Below are 23,364 nucleotides of genomic sequence, written 5' to 3' on the forward strand. Positions count from 1 at the left end.
GTTCCACAGGGAATCAAATGAGAACATTGTAAATCCATCTCAGATAATCCCAAGAAGGGTTAATAACTGATCCTCAAATAGAAAGAGGAATTTAAAAAGAAGGTATTTACTCCAAATCGTCATTAAGCCTGAGAGAACACGAACTTATTTTAAGGAGACTAGGTTTCAGGCCACTGCATGGCACACTATTATTATTATTTATTTCTTAGCAGACGCCCTTATCCGGGGCGACTTACAATTGTTACAAGATATCACATTATTTTTACACACAATTTTCCATTTATACAGTTGGGTTTTTATTGGAGCAATCTAGGTAAAGTACCTTGCTCAAAGGTACAGCAGCAGTGTCCCCCACCTGGGATTGAACCCACGACCCTCCGGTCTAGAGTCCAGAGCCCGAACCACTACTCCACACTAGTAGTATGGAGTAGTCTAATATATATATATATATATATATATATATATATATATATATATATATATATATATATATATATATATATATATATATATATATATATATATATATATATAATAGTATGCTGTGATGGCAATACCCTTTATTCACACAAATGGTTTGGACTCAATTTTTATTCACTATGACTGAGAGTGTGGAAACAGAACAATCCGTTTCTTTGTAATAATAATAAAAAAAAACTAAAATACAATAATCTCGCTGCGTGTTTTGCATATTGCTGTAATAGTGGTGGGGGTCTGGTTACATAGATAATACTGTGTGTTTGTTTGTATGTTTAGTTCACGTTGTATATGTTCTGTAGCCTATACCATTCTCTTTGCACGCCCACCCCCGCGTGGGCTATGTTGTTAATTCCACGCCCCGCGACGTGGTACCTTATGATCTCCAGTCAGCGCCGAAAACTGTTCTACAGGAGAGAGGAAAAAAATAAATATATATTATCAGCACAGCTGAGTCGGCGAGTAGACGGCGTGGAATAGCTTTTCACTGAGTGCTACAGAATTAGGATCTGGGCTGTGAAGGGGCTTCAGCAGGAAAACGTGAGTATAGCGAGGCTGGGTGATTGATTTGTGTTCATTTAACTGGTAAAAAAACAAAAAAAAAAAATGCAACGAAACACGTTTAATTAGCAGCCCAGTTCTTCATTGCTACGGATATGGGGGTCTGCAAAATTGCCTGGGAACGTACGCTTCTTTAAAAAAAAAAAAAAAACGGTCGGCGTTTAGTTGAGTTAGTCCAGAAACGTGAAATACTTTGCCGTTGTTTATTCCAGTTGTGTATTTTTCAACAATGCTTTCAATTGTTAGATTGAGGGAAGGTGTCTTTTTAAAGGGGAAGTGTGCTTTATTCACCGCCGACACAGCACGGCGAAGGCGTTTTTCTGTGTTTACCGACAGAAAAAAAAACCCTTCAGTTCAATTCTATTAAAGAAACCGCTTGTTGTAATATTCTAGACTGTATGATTTTTATAGTGTATTTTATTTATTTATTTTTGATCATATGTGTGTTATTCTATACAAACTGGGACATACTGTAGCCGTTTCTGAATAGCGGCATTCAATTGCTCGGTCAATTTCCCCATAGCTTAGGAAACATTCTAGTACCTCGTATTATAGCAGCGTGATGGACCTCTTTAACTATATGCATTGTTATATAACTGTACAAAATTGAATGCATATGAAAGAAAAGGTTTTTAAAAAATGTACACCAAAGGTTTAAAAGATTTAAAAAAATATTTTATTTTCAGGACGTTTCAGGCAAAAACCCTTCTTCAGCCGTTTGAAAAGCCTGCATTGCGTTAAGTGCTAATGATAAAGCACACACGCGCCAACTTGTTTTTAACACTCAAAACTCAAATTATGTTTCTTGTTTGTAGGAGTGTGTGGGCGCTGTCAATCATGCTGTGTAGCCTCCCACCCTCGTCTTCCGATTTTACCGTATATACCGGTAGGTTGATATATACAACATACCCCTCACTAGCGACCTGCAGTCTAGCTGCCTTTATTATAAAACGTTAACACGCTCCCTCTCCTCCTTAGTAGACCCGGTGCACTCTCTAGTCACTAACTAGGCTCATTAACAACATCTCTGTCTTCTTCCAGCCTCTAGCACATCAATTTGCACAGATGGAAATAAGACTCCTATTGCACAGCAGTTATATCCGTTCCAGGTTTTACTACAAACTTGATTAGCCACAGCTTACAGGTAACAAGCTCCCCATGCCTGACCTTTTGGTCTCTGCCATCCAAAAATACCGTCCAATCAGCTCCAATGACCTCACTAATACCCATACCCCCTTTAGCAGTTCCGATGCCCTCATCCCAGTGAAGAGAATTGAATCAGTTGTCATACTGACCCTATAAGTTAAGGCACTTTGTATTTTTGCAGTCTGATTCAGGTGTGACCTGTTATGAATTTGCCGCAATATTATCCTTCAATGTGGCTTGATAGAAGGGTTTTATAAATCTGGCTTGCAGCCCCTGTGCAAAAAGCTCTTTCATTACATCGGTAGCAGTAATTTGTGTGTGGGATGTTTGAGTGTCAGCCCTGGTCTGCTTTCATTGTGAATCAGAGGGACGTTGAGAGTCGGGTTTCATTTTGCAAAGCAGCTGCTTTAGATCTGGCTGCCTGTGGGTTTATTGCTTTGCCAGGGTATTACTGTATCAGGATTTTCTTTACATTTTTTGGGGGGGCCATGATGATTCCTCTAGCTAAGACAAAAAAAAAAACCAGAACAGAACTGTACAGAAACGCACCTCCACCCGTGTACTCGGGTCTCGATGACGCTGGCACTGAACGAGTCCACTGTCTTTCTTTTTAATGCTGTGTGAAAGTATAGTTCATAGCTAGCCGTCTCAAAAGTGCTTCTCAAATCAAATAAAAAAAGGCATACAAAAGAATCAAATGAAACTGCAAAATAAAAACACAGAATGTAATTCGAACTCTTCCAAAAGCTTGAGAGAACAGGTAAGCCTTCAGCCGGGACTTAATCTTTGCCCGATGAGTCCAGAGCACGGTTCGTGACATTTCTTGATCCTGGTGCTACACAGCAGCCCTGAATGTGTCTAACTGACAGCCAGGGTTACAAAGATCGGAGCAGCTCAGATAGATGTGTAGGTCCAATGATATTATCCTTCACCTGTGAGCCAAAAACCCCGCACCCCGGCGTGATTCGGAACAGGACGTAAGGTAATGTAGTTGCACAAACCCTAGCAGAAATGCCGTGTCAGTCTACCCTGCGCTTCAATCACTTCTACCCCTTGGCCTCTCCACTCCGTGTGGATGCTGAGAATGCGGTCCCTTGGAAATCCCTGTCACGATGTTTGATGGCGTAGAGAGAGGAAAGTCATAAGTCAGGACGTTATCCCCAGTGCTCCTATGGACTAAGCAGTGCCTGTTTACTACAACAGACCCTTATAAAAAATGTACTCGGTAATATTGCATTTCTCCCCCCATGCTTACACGATGCATTTACCAGAGCTTATGTTTTCCAATGTGTTTAATGTGCTTTACCTGTCATACCTCTGTAGGCGTAACAATAGGGCAGCAGTGTGGAGTAGTGGTTAGGGCTCTGGACTCTTGACCGGAGGGTCGTGGGTTCAATCCCAGGTGGGAGACACTGCTGCTGTACCCTTGAGCAAGGTACTATACCTAGATTGCTCCAGTAAAAACCCAACTATATAAATGGGGAATTGTATGTAAAATAAATAAATAAAAATAATGTGATATCTTGTAACAACTGTAAGTCGCCCTGGATAAGGGCATCTGCTAAGAAATAAATAATAATAATAGTAACCAATGCATTACCATGCTTTCGCTATGGTTCACTTTTTATAAGGGGGATACTCTTGTGCATACGAGTATGATGATATTTATTTATACTGTTTTATTTGTCTATGTAATATGTAATATAGTGTATTATAAAAATGATTGTATAGGTTGCTTTGTAAGATACGCTCTGACCTCGAGTCCGGTATAAATCCGTTTGCATTTTACCACGCATATTGTCCAGCACCCAAAAATCAAAAACCTACAAAAACCTATTATTATACTTTTTTTTTAATTTATTTGGCAGACACCTTTATCCTAGGTGACTTACAGGTGTTACAAGGCAGTGCAGGTTTACAATGCAGGATTGATATATAATACATTATAGTTTACAGTAAGTGCAATTAATACTATTAAAATACAATATGAACTAGGATGCAGCAAGTTAGGATTACAACAAGTTACATCCACAATTACATAATAATAGTGCAAGGACAGTGCGTTAGCTGAGGGTCCAGTAACATGGTGCATAGGTCAGGGAAGTCCAGTGCAGAGTAGGAGAGGCAGATCAAGAGATCTGGCTGTTTCTGTGAGGATCATGCATTGTTTTCTATCAGGATTCAAATGCTTTCTGGTCTGTGTGGAGGATTGGTTGTTGCTTCTAGGTTAGACCTGGCTGTGTGGAACATTTCCATATATTCACGGGCGAGTCTCAGAGCACCGCATCGCTCCTGCTGGAGAGGAGACCAGGTCCTCAAGGACTGGTGAAGCTCCCTCCCTCCCTCGCTCGCTCCCTCCCTCGCTCCCTGTCTGAGCTACATGCAGAACACACAGAGAACAGGCCTACGCTTTAGAACTGCAAATAGCTTCTCTGCTGTTTTTTTTTTGTTACAGTACAGCATACTCACCTACACAATGTATTCCCTCATTTGTATCTTCTGGGATTCTCTGGAGCCGGCATGTGAAGCAGTTTCAAGCTGGAATCGGGTTGGGGTGGTTTTGATCGGATTCTGTTGCACATAATTTTCAGTAGCATTGAGCATTCCTCCAAACCCCATTGAGTTTGGCAGATTTATCTGATTCATTTAGGAAGTTTATTTTACTGCCATTTGTTCTGGGATTCGGAACATGTCGATTTAGAAAAGGTTACATTTCCTCGAGCATTTAAAAGTGGTAACATATGCGGATATATGGAAGATGCAAATAGCTTCATATGAGCCGGAAGGAGCCCACCCCCACCCCCACCCCCATATAAAGCAATAGAAAATAATTTTTTTGTGGCTCCCGAGTGGCGCATCAGGTAAAGGCACTCCATGTGGAGTGCAGGGTGCGCCCTATAGCCTGGAGGTCGCCGGTTCGAGTCCAGGCTATTCCACTGCCGACCGTGGATGGGAGCTCCCAGGGGGCGGCGCACAATTGGCCGAGCGTCGCCTGGGGGGGGGGTTTAGGTTGGCCAGGGTGTCCTCGGCTCACCGCGCACCAGTGCCCCCTGTAGTCTGGCCGTGCGCATGCGGGCTTGCCTGTAAGCTGCCCGAGAGCTGCGTTGTCCTCCGACGTAGCTCTGGGTGGCTGCATGGTGAGTCCGCGGGGTGAAAAAAAGCGGTCGGCTGACGGCACACGCTTCGGAGGACAGCGTGTGTTCGTCTTCGCCCTCCCGAGTCAGCGCAGGGGTAGTAGCGGTGAGCTGAGCCCTAAAAATAATTGGGAGAAATAATACAAATAATTGGTAACGACTAAATTTTCAAATATATATATATTCAGTACTTCATGCATGAAAGGTTTAAACCAGAAGTGTCTTTCACTGAGCTGTGGGTGCTCTGTCTGAGCATGCGCTTGGCTGTTTGAGAGGTTAGGAGGATGAAGCCCATGCAGCCCTATCGTTGGGTTAGTGGGTGGGTGTGGAAAGTGAAAGTGACTCATATATGCGGTAGAGAAATGAAACTCTTCAGGTTCTATCCAGACAGTGAGATTTGGCTGGCGTGCAGCTGTGTGTATAACACCTGCTAAGGAGTATTGAGAGTCAATATGATTCTGTTCTCTTCGCTGGGATGAGGGGGTATGTGGTGCTGGGGGTGTGTTTGGGATCTGGATATTGTTTCTGAGCCTATCGAAAGGGTATATCGTACATAACCACCAAGCCTGCAATAGTGCTGAATTTAGAAATACTAAGGCCAGCAGTGTGGAGTAGTGGTTAGGGCTCTGGACTCTTGACCGGAGGGTCGTGGGTTCAATCCCAGGTGCGGGACTCTGCTGCTGTACCCTTAAGGTACCTAGATTGCTCCAGTAAAAACACAACTGTATAAATGGGTAATTGTATGTAAAAATAATGTGTAAAAAATAATGTAATTGTATGTAAAAATAATGTGATATCTTGTAACAATTGTAAGTCGCCCTGGATAAGGGCGTCTGCTAAGAAATAAATAATAATAATAAAAGAAACCTTATAAATTCAGTGACAAACATTTTGCCTGGAAGTCTTTTTCAATGTCTTTGAATGTCGAGAAATACTGTACTTCTAGTTGAAATCATCAAATTAAAATGTATTTATCACGAAAGGGTAACCTGTCAGGCCTGGTGCAGTACTTTGGTATATATGGTGAATCAAAGTGAGATATTCCTGAATCTGTGCTAGCCTGCTGTCTTTAGATCTGGAGTACCTCTTTATCTTGACTAATTAAGCTAATAATTGGAGCTCAGTTGAAAAAAAAAAACAGAAAACCCTGTAACTCTGCAGGACCAGGGTTGGAGACATGATCTGGTGTAGAATAAAGTTTTTTGTTTTTGGTCGAAACTCCCCTTTTTAAAAGATGCAATTTGGGATGAAATGAACCAGCCTGGTGTGAAAACAACTGGTTAGTTTTACCCGTCCCGTATATTTTTATACACTGTTTTTTTTCCTCATATTTATTACAATCAAGGGAACTGTTCCATGAAAGAAAAAAAAAAAAGCTTGAAGAATCTTTGCAGTAAAATTAGGTGTTGCTATGCACACTGTGTGGTTTCACAGCAGAGGCCGCAAGACTTTCTTTTTCTTAATTGGATCGGTTTTTAAAAATTTTGAAATAGGCTTGACTTGGCGTTACAGAACACTGGACAACAGGGTCCATTGCCCAGGATATTGGGCATGTCGTAATTTGTTAAATCTGCTCTCTGTTTGTGTCTGCTGTCCGTGGTTATCCAGTTAATAGAGAAATTAAACCTGTGTCAGTCAGTCTCTCTTTCTCTCTCTCTCTCTTTAATGCCAGGAGGCTGGCACCTCCTGAGGAGGGCTTTTAAGAGCTTCAACGTGCCAGCCAGCTCCTCCGATCGCCCCTGGCGTCTCTCTTAACCCTCGCTACCTCGTCGAGGTGCGATGTCGCACAGCTAACAGTGCTTGTGCATACTCTGGTGTTTTTGCAGGTTTCCCCCATGCTTTTCCCATGGTTATACTATGCATTTACCAGAGCTTACACCTGGTTTGCCATGTTTATTTACCATACTTTGCTATTCTTTACAATGCTTTATTACACTTTACTATGCTTCTATTGTGGGGAGCTTTTATAAGAATTGTTATAATATATGCAAGGAGAAAACTATTATTACTATTAATAGTCACAGGTATGTTATGTAATACCTCTAAAAATACCAGACCCCCCCTCATTAAAGTTTCACAATCAATTCTCCACCCCTTTTAGCAGTTTAGGATAATTTTCGCTGCTTCCCTCATCATTGTGGAGTTGAACTTACTGTTAAATCATTTTGAAAAGGTTTTGAAACACTGTACCCTAGGAAAGGATTATGATTCACAGTCATGGGAAAAGCGGGTATCGGTAACAGTATTGCTAGTGTTAATAAGAAATAAGAAAATATAACTTTAAATATGTTCTGATCATCACAGGAGATTTGTTTCCTCTCCAGCTGGCTTCGTTGTATCACCTCTCATGGGACAGGCTGTGTGTGTGTGTTTTTTTTTATGTATAAACTTTTCCCTCCCCCTCTCTCTTTCCCTCCTCCCCCTCCTCTCCTCTCCTCTCCCAGGCTGTCTGTGATTCATGGACTCTCTGTTCGGTGGGGAGCTGGGCATGCTGACCGCAGAGGGACTGGCGGAGGAGGGCTGTGGGGTGGGCTGGGCGAGCGGACCCCTCAGAGGGGACATGTACCCCACCCCCCACTTCACCCTCATCACCGCCTACCAGGACATCAAGAACCGGCTCTCTAGGCTGGAGAAAGAGAACTGTGGGCTCAAGAGGAGACTCAAACTCTATGAGATCAAGGTGCGAGGCTGGCTCTGTGCGTCTGTGTGTGTGTATGCATGCGTCTATCTGTGTGTGTGTCAGTGTGTGCTCGTTTGTAGTGCTTGCTGGGTCAAAAGACTCCCCAACAAGGAAGGAAACTCTGACATGAGGACACAGGCCCTGTGATGTTCAAACAGATATTTCAAACAGAACAATGCAGCAGTATTTCTTTTAGCCCCTGTAGTTTTCATTATTGCATTATTGTGTTGACCCCCCCAGGCCCCCTGGACTTTAAGATTTAAGATTTAAACAGTTATAAACAATCGTGTGTGTGTGTGTGTGTGTCTGTGTGTGCACGCATTGCTGTCTGTGTGTGATGGTCACAGCCTCGCTCCCTCAAACACACACACACACACAGTCCGACTCCCTGACACTCCTCTCCATCTCCCTCTGCCCTTGCCCTGCAGTTCCCCATGATCAGCGACTTCAGTGACGATCGCAACTCCTACTGCTCCTTCGAGACCATGGAGACTTCACTGCTGAACAACAGCCTGCAACAGCAGCTCAACCGGCTTCGGCATGAGGTGAGGTGGGGGCAGGGGGCAGGGGGCAGGAGGCAGGGGGCAGGGGGTAGGGGGCGGGGTGATGATGTGTCATGCATCAAGCTAAACCAGCTGAAAGACCCTGGATCTATAATCGAGCATTGGTGTCCGTAAAAACAAGGTCCGTTATCGACAGGTAATGACCACCGCGGAGGGTATTACTGCATTTTTGTTGTATGATGCCTTTTTCTTGTGGTTATATCTTGGACTGGAATTGCTTTAGATGCTTGAAATTGCTGACTTTCGAGAGACGAGCAGCCAGGTCCGTACTGTCTGAATAAAGACCAGAGCCCTGCCTGCCACGCTCTCTTACAGCTCCAGAAAGGCAAGGAGAGGGAGGGGCATCTGGAGGATGTAATCCAGGCCTACGAGAAGAGCCACATGGAGAAGAGTAACCTGCAGAGAGACCTGGATCAGATGGTGAGGCAGAGCGAGGCTATGAGAATGCTATGGCATGGGGGCATGGGGGCATGGGGGGCATGGGGGGCGGGGCGGGGCGGGGCGGGTGGAGGGGACACAGTCCTGCGGGTTTAAAACTTTAAATCCTCATTGGCTAAAGACCTGGGGAAAAAAAAATGTTAGTGTTGACCAATTAAGAAAATGAATTGATTCAATTAAGTCATTGAGAACTTGGGTGGAACGAAAACCAGAAGACCCTGCGACTCTCCAGGACCAGGGTTGGCCACCCCAACTATAGTACCTTATCTGTACCTGGGCAACCTCACCTCTATAGCAGGGGTGTCCAACGTTGGCCCTTCCACTCCTGGTCTTTGTTCCAAACCCTGTTCTAAATTGTTTAACTGAACCAATTAAACCTCCATTCAAACCCTGAAGTCATTCATTATCTCAGTTTACCTGTTAAACAAATCTGGAGTGAAATGGCCCTCCAGGACTGTGATTGGACAGCCCCTGCTCTATAGTCTCCTATATTATACTATGGCAGTGCTGTCCAGGGGATAGCCCTTCAGTCACAATTGGCTCTTCTCCCTGACCTCCACAATATGGCTCTTTTGATTAAGACACGTATCCCCTCCAAGGCTCTTGAGGGGTTAGAAAGATTACAAGGGCTATTTCTTGCTCTTTCATTTGGTTACAGTCGTTTCTACAATCTTTTTTCCTATTAGTAATATATATATACACACAGACACAAACACTCACACAGAGAGCTTCATTCAAGTGCACTTACTTGGTATTGACAGCAGGTGGCAGTGCCGTTCTTCCTGCTACTAAAGTGGTACTGCAGCATTTTATTTTTGAAGTGCTGTACCAGACTGAAGTGCCCTATTACAAGTACTCTGGTAAACGATGCCATTATTTATTTATTTGTTGAATGCAAGTGTTTGTTTGTGTCTCTTGCAGACCACGCTGGCGGAGAAGCACGTGGAGCGCATCCGAAACGTGGAGCAGATGCTGCGGCAAAGAGACAGCTCCTTGCAGAACCTCAACACGCAGCTGCGCAGCAAGGAGATGCAGTACCTGCAGCTGCACACCAGCCCCTCCCGCCCCCGCAGTGAGTGACCCAATCTGGGCAGCCTTACAGGCCACTAAAACTATACATTACACACTCAGACATCTCCTCCTGTGAACCATTGCATGTTCATTGGATTTCATTCCCCCTTTGAACTATTGATAATTGAGATCCAGGACTCTGTTAAACTTTAAGAAACAGTAACAGCCAGTGAAAAACAACAGAAAATCTAATACACATGTGGTCGGAAGAGGGTATATTATTTATTTCTTATCCAGGGCGACTTACAATTGTTACAAGATATCACATTGTTTTTACATACAATTACATTATTTTTTACACATTATTTTTACACACAATTACCCATTTATACAGTTGGGTTTTTACTGGAGCAATCTAGGTAAAGTACCTTGCTCAAGGGTACAGCAGCAGTGTCCCCCACCTGGGATTGAACCCACGACTCTCCGGTCAAGAGTCCAGAGCCCTAACCACTACTCCACACTGGTATAACATTTTTTTTGTGTGTGTGTGAAATGTCATGCTGTGTTATTTGTTAAGGAACAGATTGCTGGTTTTAGAGTGTGGTGCATGACTTTTTTTGTGTTGTTCTCATGTACATTCAGTAAAGCTGAATATATTATTCTTCAGCTTCAAAGTAATTCAGGACTGAAAGGGTTAAATGCTATACTCACAGGTGTTAATTTAAGAAAGTGTGATTTTATAGCATATATCTATTTTTTTTACCTTACTAAATTGTATCCGTGCAGCATTTGTTCATACTACCTCTGTCTCATTGTCCCCGTCCCTCAGTGCTGGCCTGTCCCGCGATGACCCTGCAGAGCTCCCGCAGTCTGGACGCGGTTTCTGACCTGGAGCTGCAGCGGCTGGAGGCGGAGCTAGAGGAGGCACGGCGGGAGGCGGGAGAGGCGTGTCGCCGGGAGGCGGAGCTCAAGGGGGTGTGCGAGCAGATGCAGGAGGAGCTGAGACAGCGACAGGAGGGGCAGCGGCAGGGGGTAAGTAACAATTCATTTAAAAATAAATAAATACAAATATTTGCACTGTGCAGACTGTTTTTTTTTATGTCTTTTGATACATTGCATTTAGACTTTTTGCGTTTCACAAAAGTTATCATAACAGTATAGTTAAAGAGAAAATTCAAATAACAGGTAAGCCAGTCAAAAAATGCTCTATGAAAAATTACTAAGTAGCCTGTCCTCAAATGAGGGCAATGGCACTTAATGAGTTAATAAAACCATTTCATATTTCATAAGACTTCATGATCTTTTTTTTTACTTGATTATATGAAGTATAGAGGATAAGACTCCCATTACATAGCAGTTTGATCCATTCCTGGTTTTACTATGAGTTTTATTATTTTTTTTTTTTAATAATTTAGTCGTTGCCAATTAGTTTTTTATTATTTTCTCCCCAATTTGAAATGCCCAATTATTTTTTAGGCTCAGCTCACCGCTACCACCCCTGCACTGACTCGGGAGGGGCGAAGATGAACACACGCTGTCCTCCGAAGCGTGTGCCGTCAGCCGCCCGCTTCTTTACACACTGCAGACTCACCGTGCAGCCGCCTCAGAACTACAGCGTCGGAGGACAACGCAGCTCTGGGCAGCTTACAGGCAAGCCCGCAGGCGCCTGGCTAGACTACAGGAGTCGCTGGTGCGCGGTGAGCCGAGGACACCCTGGCCAACCTAACCCTCCCTCCCCCTGGGCGACGCTCGGCCAATTGAGCGCCGCCCCCTGGGAGCTCCCGTCCACGGTCAGCTGTGGAATAGCCTGGACTCGCTGGTTTTACTATGAGTTTAATAAGACACACCTGAGCTTGCTATCTACACACTGTGGCTAATCAAGCTCGTAGTAAAACCTGGAATGGGTCAAACTACTATGCAACAGGAGTCTTCTTGCCATCCCTGGGACGTAATGTGTTTTGAATCTGGCTAGGCTATAAAGAGTTTGGTGCTTTAGACATCCTTTGGGTTTTGGGGGTGAGAAGTCTATCGATTTGAAGCTAATCTGTGTCCCTGCAGGAGATGACCACCCAGTGTGTCCAGTGTGACGTGGAGTGGATCAAGAAAGCTGGAGATGAGCAGTGAGTGTGAATCCACACATTATTCTATCAAATGTAAGGCTGCGGTGGTTACCAGTATTTCTACACGGCATTGCGGAAGGTAGTGGGTATTAGTTATGAGTATCTTTGCATTAGGAGTGCTGGACTGCGGCGTGGAAGGCAGTGGGTTTTTGTGGCTCAGTGGTTAGAGAACGCGTGGGTGTGCAGTTAGTTCAGAAAGCTTCACAGTACCAGCAGTTCCCGTGGCTGATGACACTATTGTCTTAGAGGCTCAGGTGGCATGTTGAAAAGTGCTGTTGCGTAAGGTTGGTGTTTCTGTCACCCATCGTGGCTTTGGTTCTCATGAGAAAAGGATGCGACACCAGTCTTAAAATTTCGCTTATCAGGTGACAAATCCCGTCCCACAGACGAGGTCAGAGTATCTCGACAGGTTGGATTGAAAAAAGAAACTCTGTGACGACTAAAATAGAGATGTGGGGGGGGGGGGGATGTACTATCACAAGTAAAGAAAACATCAAAGCCCTTTTGTGCTGGATAGATGGGTCATTACTAGCACCTTTCCAATGGGAATCCCTTTACAGAACAGCCAAGCAAAATATTTAAATTATTTGAAACTGTACCCACAGCAACGCATTTAAAAGTAAAAAGGAGTTTTTTTTTATTTTTTCCTCAGTTTTAGTTTTTGTATTTTTTTGCATCTGTACCACAGGTATTGAGGTGCCAGACATGGGGAGGAGGGGGGGGGGGGGTGTGTGCCAACCACCTGGCTAGAATGGGCATTTGTTACCTTTCACTTTGATGGCCCTACTTAAAAGGTAGTCAAATTGAGAAACCATCAAGCCCTTTTCCCTAGCTATGTAGGCGTTTTTTTTTTTTTTTAATAGTTGTAGTGCATAGCCTCATTTGTCTCATCGGTTAACGGTTTGCTTGCTAATTTCTTAAATTATTTAATTTGTACAGTATCCGACTGCGGTGGGACCAGAGTAAGGGCGGATATGTAAAAAGTTGTATAATATTTTGTTTTAAATACCATTATACACAGTTGTAACAATTATTATATTTTGAGATTCAGCTTTTATTAGGGAGCTCCCCTAAATCCCTTGTTTAGAAAGATACAGGGTATTAATGCTTGTGACGGAGTAGCCGTCTGCAGTGTGGGTGCGTGCATTCGCTGCTGAGTGACAGGCTGAACAGCTCATGTGACACTACCAGCAATGGTAGCGCACAGAGTACACACAACACAGTGTTATTATTATTATTTATTTCTTAGCAGACGCCCTTATCCAGGGCGATTTACAATTGTTACAAGATATCACATTACTTTTATGTACAATTACATTATTTTTTACACATTATTTTTACATACAATTACCCATTTATACAGTTGGGTTTTTACTGGAGCAATCTAGGTAAAGTACCTTGCTCAAGGGTACAGCAGCAGTGTCCCCCACCTGGGATTGAACCCACAACCCTCCGGTCCAGAGCCCTATCCACTACTCCACACTGCTGCCACTTTACCATACTTCTCTGTGATTTCCCATTCATCACTATGGGTTACTCCATTATGACCATGCTTGCCTATATCTTGCCTTCCCTACACCTCAAAAGTAATTTCTTAAATGCAACCTCCCAGACCTCTGCAAAGCCAGTGCACCCTAACCCAACTCCCCCCACCCCCCACCTCAATTATCAAACTAAGCAGCGAACCTTCACACATTTTCTAATTTTCAAACCTAAGCTCATTTGGTTACAACACTTCTATATTAAAAGCAGTCACACCTATGATATAAGGAGATGTATAATTCAGACGGTTCGGTATTCATTAGGGTGTGTTTTGGTCTGTGTGAGAAATATATTGGCGAGAAACAAAGAAGTGTGAAAACAGTTTAAGCACAGCAGAATCGGGTGTAATCGCCTCGTCGATAAATACTGCTCTTGGCAAACTCTCGCACTTCTGTAAAGAATTTTGAGAGTGCTTGTCGTGTGCATTTCCATTTTTCTGCTGGCCCATGGCTGACTGCATCTGGCTCAGTAAGTACAGTCGATTTCAAATTATTCTCGGCGGTTTAAGTGGATTACTGTTCACTCTGTGAATTTACAGAAAGACTTCTGTGATTCCCTGTGGTCAATGCAAAAAAAAAAAAAAATTCAATTTAAACTTAGATTGCAATGTTGATTTGTGTTGGTGTATTGGTTAAATCTATAGTAATGTAATGCATTGGTGATGCAAACTGATCCTGCTGTAAATGGATTTAGATATTGAAACGAGCAAGGCCTTGCGTTATTACAGATGTATTGAATTAGCTATACTAAGTATGGTAGAGTATTTACTAAAAAAAATCTTTTTTGGTAATGAAATTGAGTTTGCAGTTCGCGAAGCTGGTTCTGAATTGGTTTAGCAAAGTATTAGAGATTCATTTTCGCTTTTCAAAGCACTGTGAATGTTTTTATAAATTAAACGGTCATTAAAAAATGTATGAATGTACACATTTTATATATTCATAAACATTCGTAAATAGTTTTTTTTAATATCTTTTTCCTATTTTACAATCAAAACTGCGTTGTCCTTTTTATATTACATTTTTGTTTTAGACTCTTAATTGTTCGATTCAACAAACTAGCTTTTTTATCGTCGTTTTTCAAATTTTATAAATTAAAACCACATTAAATCTCTCTTTTTTTTAAAAAAAATTCATTTTTTATCAAATTCTGAATTAGACTCATTTTAATTCAGTGGTTTAACTGCTTATTTTCTATGTGTGATGCGCTTTTGGATCCTTGGATGAAAGGCGCTATAGAAATGTGACTTGTTGTATGTGGTTGATATTTTGAGAAGTTACTCAAGCATGCAAGAGAATGAGGCATCGAGGGAAAGTATCTCTCATGATTAAGAACATGACGTTTGCCAAACTTCAACTTTGGTTAAACAAGAAAGCCAACCGTGCAAGCACTTGAGTCCTCCTTTTTTAAAAATGGAAAATTTGGACAGTGTGTGATTTGAAAGGGGAATTAACAGACTCTTGATTCAGCTAGCCCTAGGAATACATTTTAGTTGTTACAAAACAATAACAAAAAAAAAACAACTACACAAGTATTTATTATTTATTTCTTAGCAGACACCCTTATCCAGGGCGACTTACAATTGTTACAAGATATCACATTATTTTTTACATACAATTACATTATTTTTTACACATTATTTTTACATACAATTACCCATTTATACAGTTAGGTTTTTACTGGAGCAATCTAGGTAAAGCACCTTGCTCAAGGGTACAGCAGCAGTGTCCCCCACCTGGGATTGAGAGTCCAGAGCCCTAACCACTACTCCACACTGGTATAACATTTTTTTTTGTGTGTGTGAAATGTCATGCTGTGTTATTTGTTAAGGAACAGATTGCTGGTTTTAGAGTGTGGTGCATGACTTTTTTTGTGCTGTTCTCATGTACATTCAGTAAAGCTGAATATATTATTCTTCAGCTTCAAAGTAATTCAACCACTGCTCCACACTGCTGCCCCATTTAGAGCTTAAAACACTGCATACAACGCATCGAGTTATCACAGTTGTTTAATTTTTTTGTCAGTTATTTGGCTGTGGGTAATCAGATTTAAAAACATATTTGTTTGCGTTGGCTTATTATTGGATTGATTGGCCAATGGCTGTCATTAATTGTTTAATTTTCTTTCTTAAAAAAAAATGACATCATCGTTTATTTCTGGTCTGGTATTGTGAATGTTCTAAGAACACTGAGACAGTTCTGAGGTGGCGTTCCGATTCTAAAAGAATGCGTTGTCTTCCAGGTTCAGTCCATGTGGGGAAATAAAGCCGTAAGTCTGTGAATCCCGGAAGTTTTCCCTTTCATCTAACGTGCTAGGATTGTACACGTTTATTATTTATGTGTATATGGAATGTGTTGGGGTTCTTTTAGTAGACTCTGAAGAAATTGTATGTTGCCTTTCTGTGTGCTGTAAATGTATCAGTTTGAAGTTAGGGATCAGCATGGGTTTGCATGGCTTCTGTCATATACAAGGGTTACACTTTTGTTCAATGGCTTTCAGCACCCCCTTAAAAATGGTTCCAGCACCAGTGCAGGTCGGAGGCTGGTAAACAGAGTGCCATCCTGTGAAAAGCAACTAGCTTTAGTGACTCATACGTAGCAGATTGACTTGAGTTTCTAATAAATAATAACATGTTTTCTGAAATTTGTTTTCGGGCGATCTGATAAGAAGATACTTCACACTCACTTCTGTATTTGACATCCAGTTCAGTCTCTGTCTCCCCAGGCAGATTGTTCTTATCTTCGATCTTATTTCACAATCTGCAACATGGCTATATTTAATTGCTGATAATTTCGATTCTGTACCAAAAAACTTCCCCATCATCTTTGTGTGTTACATAAAAAAAAAAAAAAAAAAAAAACTAAAAGTCAGTGATCATATTACAAACACAGATATACACCATAAACATGAGATCGTATTCAATCATATTCAAATCGTGTTTTTCAGTTGCTTTTTAAAAACAGTTTCCGTCATAATAGTTGTGATGGTTCAAGTGCTTTCATTTGAAACCAGTTTAATTGACTAACAGACAGTGACTTCAATTGATTGAGGAGGTCATTTTTAAAATTATATATATATATAACACACACAGACACAGACACAAATACGCACACACACAGACAGATCTATATTATCTGCTCTCAAGCAAACTGTGTGAAAAGTGTAACATAAACAAATCTAACCAAAACCTTTATTTATCCCGACGAGTGATTTGAGAACTGATTCTCATTTATGATGACGAACTGACAAGAGACTGATGCCACAGAATTAAAAAAAGTACACAAATTCAATCATAAAACCTAAAACTCCACATCAATTTAGCAGACTCGGCAGACGCAGATGCCAGTCAGAAATAAGTAGGCCCTACAGCTAAAAGCAACCTCCGATAAGAACTGCGTTCTAATTTGAACTTTTGCTGAAACTCATTCTAGGCATTTGCTATTACAAACTGAAATGAGTGTTGCTGTGTTTCATAGAAAGTTAGTGATGAGCTCTAAATACAAAAGCAAGTAACGGCCTGTGTGGTCCTGTGGTTGTAATCAGGAAGTCCCTGGTTCAAATCCCACCTCAGCCACTGACTCATTGTGTGACCCTGAGCAAGTCACTTGACCTCCTTGTGCTCCGTCTTTCGGGTGAGACGTTGTTGTAAGTGACTCTGCAGCGGATGCATAGTTCACACACCCTCGTCTCTGTAAGACACCTTGGATAAAGGGGTCTCCTAAATAAACAAATAAAAATGAACATTTTGAGTGTTTTTGGTCCCTATATTGTAATTATTTTCAAAGTATGGGGCATTTTTTCAAAGCGTTTACTCCAGTCTTTTAATTAACTCCTATAAAACACCTGTTGAGATGAACATGTTTTTTGATTTTCTCTTTTGTAATAATAATAATAATAATAATAATAATAATAATAATAATAATAATAATAATCCTGGGGCATTTGAAAACCGAGTCTCTTTACAAACAAACTTTATTCAAAACTATATTATTTCTAGCATGTCCTCCGTATAATTTACCAAGCTGTGTCAATCTGACCTCAAGCTCAAAACAGTTTGAAATTAGGAAGTATCCTGCTGCACTCTGCAATGAGAGATAGTAGCCCTGTGGCTTTGGAAAGAGCAGGGAGCTGTCAGCTGTATCATGCTTGTCTCGCTGTCTCCTGGCTGCCTGCCGCCTCTCAAACCACAGCTCTTTGTGACAAGGAAGGCACAGAGCGGGCATCAAGACACACAGTGAGAGAGAGAGAGAGAGAGAGAGAGAGAGAGAGAGAGAGGGGGGAAAAGAAAGAGTGTGGCACACAAAAAAGATACAGCAAAAACAAACACCACAATAATGAGAAGCAAAATAAAAACTAATTTTTAGATTGGATTCTATGATTCCCTCAATAAACTTCCATTACAGATGATGTCCATTAAAAATGAAGAGTAAAAATGAATTTTTCCATTGGATAAAAAAGCTTTGGTTTGACTGCCTGATTTGATTAAAAGGTTCCCTAGAACAGTGGTTGCCAACCCTGGCCCTGGGAACCGCCCTGTGTGCTGGTTTTCATCCCAACTGAGCTGTTTGCTTAATTAGACCTTTTTAATTGTTTTCAGCTCTTAAACAGTTCAAGTTACTTATAAAATGTATAAGTAACTTGAAATCTGCAACTGTTTAAGAGCTGAAAACAAGTAAAAAGGTCTAATTAAGCACATTCAGTTCAATTAAGGGTCTAGTTAAGTAATTGAGAGCTCAGTTGGCATGAAAACCAAGAGACACATGGGGGTCCCCAGGACCAGGATTGGGAACCTCTGGCGTAGACGATCAGTCAAATTAGGAACAAAAATAATGAAGTCAGTCTTTTGGCCAACTGCCTAAAAAATATCACTTGCAGGGTAAAGAATACAGACGGGAAGCTAACTTTTGCATTGCTGTGTTAATTTGCTGATTCCAGTCATGCAGAGCGGAAGGTGGATGGAGACAACAGTAGCTTGTTCTTTTGCTTGCTGTGTGTTTTTTCGAGACGCATAACACTCTGTTTTTGTCTTGCTTTGTTGTTTCCTTCAGGGTGAACCTGGCCCTGGCGTACACTGAGCTAACAGAGGAGCTGTCCCGTCTGCAGAGCCTGAGCTCCAAACAGACCGAAATACTGAGGAGTCTGTCCCAAGAGCAGAGCCAACCTGGTGCATGCATGCATGCACACACACACATACACACAAGCACATGCGTACAAACACACACACACACACACACACACACACACAAACAAAACCTGCTCTTCACAGGAAACTGAAAGACAGACAAGCCACAGGAAAGACACATCTTCTAAGACGCACTGCCATATCTTTTTATAAATCTACAATAACACTATATTTTATCAAAATAAATGTGTGTGTGTATATATATATATATATATATATATATATATATATATATATATATATATATATATACTGAGAAATGGAAGTGGCTTAGGGCGAGGGAGTAGGGGGCAGGGGTGCAGGGGGGTGGGTTAGGGGTGTGTGAAGGTTAAGAAAAACATTTTCACTCCAGCGGTGCCTAATTGAACTCAGATCTGAGAACAGTGGTGAAGAGATATCATCCAGACAGCTTGTAGCTTGTACAGTACGCTATGACAAGTCAACAGAAAGCTCTGATGAATAATTTTGCCACTGTACTGAATTCAATTAGATAATAACATAATAACTAATAACAAGGGTGGAAATAAGACTGCTATTGCATAGCTGTTTCACCCATTCCAGGTTTTAATACAAGCTTGATTAGCTGCAGTGTGTATGGGTAACAAGCTCAGTTGCACCTGATTAAATTCAAACCAGGAATGGATCAAACTGCTTTGCAAAGGGAGTCTTATTGCCATCCCTGGCTGCCCACACTTCTTAAATAATTTAAAAAAGAGCACTCTAACCAGGCTGTATTCTTCTTTTTTTCTCCCTGTAGTCCAGCGCCACTCCCCTGTCCCTCAGCGCCACTCCCCTGTCCCTCAGCGCCACTCCCCTGTCCCTCAGCGTCACTCCCCTGTCCCTCAGCGTCACTCCCCTGTCCCTCAGCGCCACTCCCCTGTCCCTCAGCGTCACTCCCCTGTCCCTCAGCGTCACTCCCCTGTCCCTCAGCGCCACTCCCCTGTCCCTCAGCGCCACTCCCCAGTCCCTCAGAGCCACTCTCCTGCCCCCCAGAGGCGATCGTCGGTACCGCAGAGGCTTTCCCCTGACGTCCACCGGAGGTCTCCCCTGCCCGACTCGAATGACGGTCCGGCTTCCTACACCAGCCGCCCGACCAGCCACCTCCTGCGAGCGAGCTTCCAGGGGCGCAGGAGCTACTCGGAGGTCAGCGACCCAGCCGCGTACCAACGTCCACCCCGCCTGCAGCTAGACCCGGTCTCCACCCTGCCCAAACCCCGGCCCTACAGAGAGGGGTACCACAAGCAGGGGCTCAGCAGCAGTGTGACCAGCAGCCCCCTCCGCACCCGCGATCCCTTCACCCCGCAGGAGCTCCTTCACATGCGTTTTGACAAGCCTGCCCGCCCCTCCCCGCAGTCCTCCGAGGACGAGGAGGAGTGGGCCCGCTCCACCACCCCCTCTGCCGCCACCCCACCTGGCTCGATCAGAGGAGTGCCTTCCTGCTCTGCCTTCCCCATCCTCAAAACCATCCCCCGTCCCGCCTCCTCCTCCACAGAACATGCCCAGTCCTGGCCCTCTATCAACGTGAGTGACTTCTCTCTATAGCTCCTCTCTCTCATCTCTCTCTCTCTCTCTCTCTCTCTCTCTCTCTCTCTCTCTCTCTCTCTCTCTCCTCTCCACTGTGCATTACCCTTAAAACCTGACGCTGTGCATTACCCTTAAAAAAACTTTTTTTTTTTTAGCCTTTATCGTGTTTGCTGTGTGGATTGTTTCATTCAACTCAAAATCAATCACTGTTAACAAAATACTTAGGAAAAGTTGGATGACTCCCAGGTTTAAAAAGAATTATGTATTTATGTAAACGGTGATAAAGCTTCACTCCTTTCTAATTTTTCATCATGAAAAAAACTAACACAAAAACACAACGAATACAGTTTCTTAACGCCTGCTAATTCTATCAATATGATATGATTTCTCACGTGTGATTGGTTAAAAGGGGTGACAGTGCTGTGTTTTGATTGGTTGCAGCTGTGGATGGAGACTGAGGACTCTGACATCAGGAGCTGCCCGCTGTGTCAGCTGACCTTCCCAGTCGGTTACCCTGACGACGCCCTGATCAAACACATCGACACACACCTGGAGAACAGCAAGATCTGACAGCCACAGCGCCCCCTTTTGGGAACCTCCGGAAACTAAATGCAGGATTTTCAAGCCAAAATAATGAAAGAATTGAAAACAACAAAAGTCTAGAAACAGGATTGTTTTTTTTGTACCTCCCTTTCAATTGTGACAGTTTACAACAGACTGATCCTGAATGAAGGAAAGAAATAAGAGTAAAAAATAGGAAGATGAAGAGAAGAATAATTGCATGCTACTGAATTTAATAAGACGATACCGAAGTAATTTTTTTTACACTGAAAGTCTTTGAAAAAACATTGCAAACCAAGTTATAAAAATTGTACAGTGCAGAATTGAGGAAAATCCTGCTGTTCTATCTATCAGGTATCTGACATTTTTTTTCAGAAATTTGATATCTAAATGTGACTTTTTTAATAGCTGATTTTGGGTCAACATTAACCTTAAAAAAAAAACTCTAGTGTAATTCACTCTGCTTCATGACTAAATGCATATATATTACAGTGTTTTATATAATAATGCTGCAAAAAAGTATCCCAAACGCTATCCTTGGTATAAGCCAAACAAAAAAGCAAAACCAAACAATTTTCTGCATTTTGATTTATTTAAAAATAATTCATCTTAAATGTACTTAAACTACAGGAACTGAGTACATAGTAGTATATTATACTTTTATTAATGTAGAATCACATTATATCTGAAATCATTTAACTATATATACACTGGGTCCATGTACTGCATTATATTGTAGATCACCAAATTATTGCACAACACATGTATGAAACAATATATACTATATTGCTAAATACATTACCCCATATAGACTTATCTGGGCAGTATATTGTCCCACATGTATTTCACAATACAATAAAAAGCTATAAACGAATGCGTTCAATATATAGAAGTGTAAAGATATTGAGAAGTATTGGTAAAACTAAATCAATATATGATATATTTTATGCCGTTGTATATATGGCGTAATGTTTTCACTTATCAGAGCTGATAATGTTATCTTAAAAAAAAACAACAATTGACAGTTTCGCTCTTGGGTTACCAGCAGTCTAAAAGTCCAGGTCTTCTGTATGCTTAAGCACTAGAAATGTTTTTACAAACACTTTTTACCAGCTACACTCGGAAAACACTTCAGTTTAAAGCGATGCCTTTAAGCTAATATATAGCGACTTTGTACATAGGAACCAAACAGAAACACTGGTTGTGTGAGACTGCTCGGAGAATTGCAACACAGCTATAGTAAGTAGTGGGGTTGCTCTGTATTCCATCTGCCTTGTTTTATATTGTACCATACTGACCTCCTGCACCCTTATCAAAGTTTACCACGGGGTTGTTGCATGTTACACTTTTAGCATGCTTTTCCCATGGATATACTATGCATTTACCCTAGTTAACCTAGTTTGACAGTTTTTTTAAAAAAAATATGCTTTACCAGACCTCTCTGTGCTTTACAATGCTTCCCTCTGCTTTACCAGACCTATCTGTGCTTTACAATGCTTCCCTATGCTTTACCAGACCTCTCTGTGCTTTACAATGCTTCCCTATGCTTTACCAGACCTCTCTGTGCTTTACAACGCTTCCCTATGCATTACCAGACCTCTCTGTGCTTTACAATGCTTCCCTATGCATTACCAGACCTCTCTGTGCTTTACAATGCTTCCCTATGCTTTACCAGACCTCTCTGTGCTTTACAATGCTTCCCTATGCTTTACCATGTTTTTAATTGCTAAGGTTTATTAGACTTTGCTATGATGTTACTAGGTTAAACTTGTATAAGGGGAATTGTAGAGTCTGCTCATACGAAGTGCAAAAATTTGCATGCAACATTTTTTTAAAAATGGTCCTTTAGAATTTCGTGCTCATGAAATGGTCGTGGACAATAACACTGGCTACAAGAGACAAAAGATCTTACCTTGTGCAGCGAACTGCAAAGAGTGAATGAGAGCGAGAGAGCGCACCTTAACCCTGCCCTGGCTAAAGCGTCAGAGCTATTTATTCCAAATCGTCATTAGCACGTTTTTATTTATTTATTAGAATGGAGAGTCACACATAATAAAATCACCAAACCAGATACAAACACTGAACTCAGGAACTAGCGAGCAGTCTTGCCTCGTTTCTTGTTCATTTTAGAATTGTAATGGTGTTTTTTTTTCAGATAGAAATTGTGCTAATGACGATTTAGTGTAAATAGCTTTGAGAATCTATCTCCCCCCCCCCCCCCCAGAGCTACATTATTTGTAATAACACTAGTAATAAACCTGAATATAAAATGTCTGTAAATACTGTGAAAATGATACAGTGATTCTGCTGTAATTTGCACTGAGATGCCACACATGTACAGGAATATGTATGTTGTCATGCTGTGCTGTATGTAGTCTAATGTAATAAACTGTGGTTCTTCTGTTTGCCTTAACATGGACTTCTCCCG

General features: G+C 41.9%; 1 protein-coding gene across 1 annotated transcript; it reads left to right on the forward strand.

The window, feature by feature from the left end:
- The first annotated feature begins 801 nt into the window (after nucleotides 1–801).
- Nucleotides 802–21,413, forward strand: tbkbp1 (TBK1 binding protein 1). Its single transcript, XM_034055422.3, has 10 exons — nucleotides 802–1,017; nucleotides 7,763–7,998; nucleotides 8,427–8,543; nucleotides 8,877–8,981; nucleotides 9,921–10,071; nucleotides 10,840–11,042; nucleotides 12,069–12,130; nucleotides 18,718–18,833; nucleotides 19,609–20,372; nucleotides 20,817–21,413. The coding sequence occupies exons 2-10, from the start codon at nucleotides 7,777–7,779 to the stop codon at nucleotides 20,943–20,945; spliced, it is 1,869 nt and encodes a 622-aa protein (XP_033911313.3). The 5' UTR covers nucleotides 802–1,017; nucleotides 7,763–7,776; the 3' UTR covers nucleotides 20,946–21,413.
- Nucleotides 21,414–23,364: the final 1,951 nt, after the last annotated feature.

Source organism: Acipenser ruthenus, chromosome 33, assembly GCF_902713425.1.
Source record: "Acipenser ruthenus chromosome 33, fAciRut3.2 maternal haplotype, whole genome shotgun sequence".
In the NCBI taxonomy this organism is placed as follows: Eukaryota; Metazoa; Chordata; class Actinopteri; order Acipenseriformes; family Acipenseridae; genus Acipenser; species Acipenser ruthenus.

Bases quoted from the DNA above. Each gene is read 5' to 3' on its own strand.
- tbkbp1 (XM_034055422.3), top strand. From the start codon at position 7,777: ATGGACTCTCTGTTCGGTGGGGAGCTGGGCATGCTGACCGCAGAGGGA. The intron at 8,544-8,876 runs GTGAGGTGGGGG...GCTCTCTTACAG, and splicing joins TCAACCGGCTTCGGCATGAG to CTCCAGAAAGGCAAGGAGAG. The intron at 10,072-10,839 runs GTGAGTGACCCA...CCCGTCCCTCAG, and splicing joins CAGCCCCTCCCGCCCCCGCA to TGCTGGCCTGTCCCGCGATG.